At 29.5% G+C, this 6,226-nt stretch overlaps 1 protein-coding gene across 2 annotated transcripts; it reads right to left on the bottom strand.

The window, feature by feature from the left end:
- Window positions 1-268: 268 nt before the first annotated feature.
- LOC140676121 (uncharacterized) lies at window positions 269-6,139 on the bottom strand. 2 transcript variants are annotated; one of them, XM_072910830.1, is made up of 4 exons: window positions 5,261-6,139; window positions 4,667-4,918; window positions 3,595-3,890; window positions 269-389 (listed from the first exon to the last, which is right to left on the bottom strand). In XM_072910830.1, exons 1-3 carry the CDS (start codon window positions 5,279-5,281, stop codon window positions 3,597-3,599), a joined length of 567 nt encoding a protein of 188 aa, XP_072766931.1. In that variant the 5' UTR covers window positions 5,282-6,139; the 3' UTR covers window positions 269-389; window positions 3,595-3,596. The 2 variants fall into 2 exon arrangements, with proteins under 2 accessions (XP_072766931.1, XP_072766930.1); XM_072910829.1 differs by lacking the exon at window positions 269-389 and having other exon boundaries at window positions 945-3,890; window positions 5,261-6,138.
- Between the last annotated feature and the right edge of the window lie 87 nt (window positions 6,140-6,226).

The raw sequence follows: 6,226 nt of genomic DNA, 5'->3' as shown, positions 1-6,226 counted from the left end.
CGTTCATAGGTTGATTGCAATCGGATTTCAACTATGCCTCCAATTGGTTTTGTTATAGATGGTAAAAAGTTCAATCTTACTAGTGAGGATTATATCATTCAGGTAAGTATCATGGATCGTAATAAAATCTTAAATCTTAAAATACTTAGTATCTTAAAATACTTAAGAATAAATTTATTATAATCTATAATCTACAGTGCAACTTTCTGTATTTAAGTAATTACAATTAAATTATTTAAAAACAGGAAATTTACTATATTATACTTAATTCTTTGCAGCATATACAACTCAACGGCACCAAGATATGCATGAGCGCCTTCTATAGAGTTGATGAATTTTACTGGCTGTTCGGCGATGTATTTTTCAAACGTATCTACACCGAATTTGACCTGAAAAATAATCGAATATGATTCGCTTTAGCGAAATAGTGTCGATTGTTTTTTTCTTCAAGTTACTATTAGATGTCTAATCTAAATAACAATTTTGTGAATAATATAGAAAAAATTAAGAAAAGAAACTTTTTTTTTTATAGTTTTATGCTTACTCACTCATAATATTTTTTATAACCATGAAATACGTTGTTTATAAATACTTCTTGTTATTAAATGGATGTATTTTGATAAAAAAATAAAACATACTTTTTTAATAAAAAATAATTTTTTAAAAATATCTATTATTTATTTCACGAAATTTCTTATTGTTGCATTTTTTAAAATTTTCATTTTATATAATATAATAGAAATATGTATAATGTAGATTTTTAAGTTTTGCGGAATCTTGAGCTAAGAAGGAAACGTTAATCAATTTGTTGAGAAAAAATAAAATTTTTTTATTAATAATAATTCAAAGAATAAAACAATAATTACTTTAATAGATAAAAAATACTTTTAGTTGAGTTATAAGCGAATATATCAAGGATCACAATTTATTCGCTATCATACATACATCCGGTATGACATTTATAATACAGTAGGTAAACTCCGTTTCCTTTCCAGAAATAATTAATACTTAAGAATAGATACATCAACAGATAATCAGTCGTTTTATTTAATTAAAAATTACAAAAATGCACATTTTAGTTGAAATGATCCTCATCTTTTCTCTGAATTTGAATTAATATATTAATAACATTATAAAAAAGGCATAATAGAAGCTTGAAAATAAAGGAATCTTAATTAAAGACAAGTTTTTATTAAAAACAAATATATTTAAATTGGAACGAAATTAATTGAGTAACATTGTCGCAATAATAAAGTCTAAATAAGTAACACCTTCAAAGTGTTTCTAACAGATGGCATTTAATAGAGGATAATTGTCAATTACCAAAATCAGAATTCATGACCGGAGTTGCAATGATTCTTAACTCAACATTTTTTAAGTTCAACAATATCATATATCGTCAAACATTTGGTATCCTATGGGTTCCCCTCTATCCCCCATAATAGCTGATATAGTCTTACAAGATTTGGAATCTAGAGCCTTACAATCTTTGAGTTTTTCTCCTCCATTCTATTTCAGATACGTGGATGACATCTTTTTAGCAGCCCCTCCAGAATTAGTGAATCACACACTTATAACAATCAATTCATTGCACCCGAGATTGCAGTTCACATTAGAATTAGAGAAAGATAACAAATTGAACTTTTTAGATATCACCCTTATCAATAATGAAAAAGAGGGGATTATTACAGATTGGTATCATAAAAGTTTATCTTCGGGTAGATATCTTAACTTTTTTTCTCAACATTCGTTTTGCCAAAAAAAGGGAACAATTATTGGACTAGTTGATCGGGCATTCCTACTATCTCATCCTAAATTTCTCCAAAAAATTTACACTACACCATCAACACACTACTTGAGAATGATTATCCAAAAAAATTAATATTCGATACAATAAACCAACGATTAAAATTTCTCCATAAAAAAACATTATCAACAAAAAACAACCAAATAAAAAAGGAAAATTAAACACTTCATACTTTCTTGTCCCCTATCTACCTGGTTTAACAGATAACTTCAATAATTACATTAGAGGATATAATACTGTTGCCTCATTCTATAGCATTAATAAACTCAACAGATTCATTAAAGTTCACAAAGATACCATTCCCAAGTCTAGCAATACCAATGTAGTCTATAAAATTGAGTGTAAAGATTGCAATGCATCTTACGTAGGGCAAACGGGGAGGAAATTAAAAACTAGAATTACTGAACACCGTAAACATATTAATAAAAATACATCCGTAAAATCGGTCATCACTGATTAACAATTTAATTATAATCACGATTTTAAATGGAATGACGTCATTATTCTAGATAAAGAATCATACTACAATAAACGCTTGATTTCAGAGATGATACACATTAAAAAACAAGCGAATAGTTTGAATTTACAAACCGACACCGATAACCTGCCTGACATTTACAATAATATTATTAAGAAAATACCAAACTAACGACTGAGATATATATAAGAAGGTTGAAGCATCGGAAGAACATTATTGTTTTTGTTTTTAACACGACACCATGTAATCTTTTGTAAAGATATCAAGGAGTTCGTTTTACACACATTATAAACGGTGATGCCATCTCAACTGCAGCGTCTTGTAAGATTAAAAAGATTTTTTTTATCGTCTAATACTTATACGCTAACCGTTTGACTTAATTAATCATTAGAATGTCATAAAATTCTTTAAGATTGTGCCTAATCTGCTGATAATATTAACTTAATTCATTTTTAACAATTGACTCTTAAAACTTTATTTCCAGAATTATGACAATTCTTTTGAATAATTGATCTCTCTAACTATCGAACTAGAGAAGACCAATTACACTATCTAAAAGAAAATATGTTATTCACGTTTACATTCTCGTCAACATATGTTCGTTGCGTCTCTAACTTGACATATTATGAGCAGTTATCAATCATCGACATTATGCGTCCTTCGTGTCTTTTTTGCGAAAATTGTACTTAACTTTCGGTCTTTTTATAACATCCGTTTTTTTTTATATAATCATGTAAGAACTTTGTTAATTTTTGCGCTGAAGATGACCTGAATTATTGGGTCGAAACGTCCACCACTATTATTATTTCTATTTATATTTTTGTTCATTTATTTGTATCAACGTGACAGTGTTACTTATTTAGACTATATTATTGCGACAATGTTACTCAATTAATTTCGTTCCGATTTAATTATATTTATGTTTTTAATAAGAATTTGTCTTTAATTAAGATTCCTTTATTTTCAAGCTCCTATTTTGCCCTTTTTATAATGTTATCTAAAAATAGTATGGAGCTAACACTTTTTAGTTTTAATATATTAATATATATATAATATATACGATATTATTGTGTGCATATATATGTACTGCATTATAAATGTTATACTATGGATGCATACAGGATAGCGAATGAATTGATATTTGACAAATTCATTTATATTAACTATTTTATTACATAACAATGCACATAATAATATTTGTACATAAATCTTCCAAGAAAAATGTAATATCACATGCTTATTACAGATAATTTGTCATTTTCCTGTTCTGAATTGTTCATCTCTTTTGTATACATGATTCAATGCGTACTCTCATCTTTCGTGTGGGCACGTAACTGATGTGGAAGTGGAAGTGGTGGCAGCTACATCAGCAGCGTTACTCTTTGTAAATTTGAAAGGTAACATCTTCGAGTCGCTTGAAATTTCTTCATTTCGGTCTTGCCTATTATTTAAAGAGGCGATCACGATCGAATATGGTGGGGGATCTTTATATTTGTCTTCACTGGATGCTCGAAAGGATGTCGATGTTATTGTTTGCGTAGTTACCACGGACGCGTAGGAAGGCGGTAAATCTGTATGGTGAGTCGAACAAGTTGAGGATTCCATCTATAAAAGATAAATAACGTAAAGATGATAGAGACTTATTAGGAGAATTTTAGGAACTTATTAGAAATTTTGCACGTTTGTAAGGCGGGCATATAACTTACAGGATATACAAAATGTCTCATAGGAAATTGCTAAAATTAATTAACTGTTATTTTTCAATGCATATTTGACGGTTTTATTTATATAAAAACTAAAGATAATCGGAAATATTCTTATTATTTAATAAACATTTATAAAAGGTGTCAAGTATCGATAATTTTTAATGATATATATTTTTAATCAGTTCAAAACAACGCGATGAGTGCCATCTCAAAAAAAAATGTTGAGTAAAGTTTTTTATAGTTTTGGAAAAAGATTTGAGTTCTGTTTTAATTTTGACAGTGCGCACTTTAAATATATATATAATTAAGATTGTCGTTTTCATAAACGGTTATTAACTGATAAAAATATCTCCCATCATCATATGTTCATATGTAAATATAATTGCTAAATGTCATATTAAAAGATATTTGTTTTGCTGCCTAAAAATATATGTCATTAAAAATTATCGATATTTGACATCTTCTATAAATGTTTATTAAATGATAAGAATATTTCCGATTAGCTTTAGTTTTTATATAAATAAAACTGTCAAATATATCCTCTATTAAAAGATATTTGTTTTTTTGCTCTCTACATGTGAATTTAAAAATAACAGCTATTTAGCTTCAACAACTTCTCACAGGACATCCTGCATATATCGAAAAATAATTAATTCGACATAAATCACAAAATACCTCTCTGCGATTAGCGGCCATAATACCCGAAACAGTCCGAATCGCTGCTCTTCTTTGTTGCTCAATTAAAATTCTCGCGTGAGTCCTTTTCACGTTGTAGGCGGTGTATCCGCAGATCAATAAGAAGAGCAACGTTAGTATCGCCAAAACAATCCACATGTATTCCCATTGCAATAATATCGAAGCTACCATTGCTGTCGTTACCCACGCGACCAAAAGAGTAGCTAGTGTTCGACCGGAACAATCTGCGTCCTAAAAAATTTGCATTTTGATCTATTTTTCGAACGGTAAAGATTCACTTTGTTTAAGAAAAAACGCATACTTGTAGAATACTTATATATATGTTTCTGTTTTTATGGCATACTTATATTGATCGTTTTAATTGATAACTGCGATTCAACAAAAGAATTGCAGTTTTATCCATTTTATTTACCCGATAACATACAAAAATAGAATTATATATTGTATTATATATGCTGATAATTATTATTTTATCAGATTAAAAATATCATATCGATGTGCGTTGTATTTTATCAATAATTTATACGAGCGTTATTGTGAAATATTAGTAAAAGAGAAAGATATAATACATACCAAAAGGACCAGAAAAAACATCCTGAATATAATTTGAAGAAAGTAGTCTTCCTTTCAATCGTTATTAATCGAGCGGTTTATCTCACAATGATATACTTATCTATGACGATAAAAAATGATCGAGCCGATACATAATAAAGCCGCTTTCCATATTTCACTTGTGTCTTCGTGAATATGTTTTTAGTAATTCAATTATCTCAGAGCAAGATACGTCAAGTGACATTGTGATCACATTTTTCTGAATTTTCGGCGATTCAGTGAAACGTCATCGACATTTTTTGCGAGATATTCATATTATTTTATGCCATTAATGTTGCGTAATCGAAAGTGTACTCGAGCATTTAGAGACGTCCAAACTTATCATATCAACCCATCGTTTATTCAGTTCTGTGATTCGAATTCGTCCAATGTCCAAGATAAAGGAATGTCCAAGATATGTGTATCAATAAAAAAATCAATATTTTAAATGCGGATTGCACAAGTGCCTTAGCAATTTGTGTGATTATTAACTGTTTCACTGATAATACTGAAAAGTGCTTTAACAAGATTGAAATGTAACACCAGTTAATGACACAAGTTTGTTTTCGGATCGAAACAGAGAAAAAAACAACTCGGGGAACTTTCGCTTTTTTCGCGCAAAAAACACTTGTCACTTGCGTATAAAAATCCTGATTGTCACTTTCAACGCGAGACTGACGAGATCACACGCGGAAAAATGTGCACGAAAATATATATATTTGTGTCACAAAACTATTTCCAAATATAAATGAGAAATTATGTAGATAATCCGTATTTCTCTGTTGGTTTCGGTGACGTTAAGATCTGAGAAACAGTATGCCACCGCGACAAGACTTTACGACAGCTACGTGATAAACGAATAAAAATCCCCCACTGCCACTCGATGCATTTATCACCTGCCAATGACGCGCGTCGTTTTGGCGCAGATAAGGATGATGATATGTGTAA

The sequence above is a fragment of the Anoplolepis gracilipes genome, chromosome 2 (genome assembly GCF_047496725.1).
Source record: "Anoplolepis gracilipes chromosome 2, ASM4749672v1, whole genome shotgun sequence".
Classification (NCBI taxonomy): domain Eukaryota; kingdom Metazoa; phylum Arthropoda; class Insecta; order Hymenoptera; family Formicidae; genus Anoplolepis; species Anoplolepis gracilipes.
Note: the sequence above shows the minus strand (reverse complement) of the source record. Positions and strands in the feature narration are given on the sequence as shown.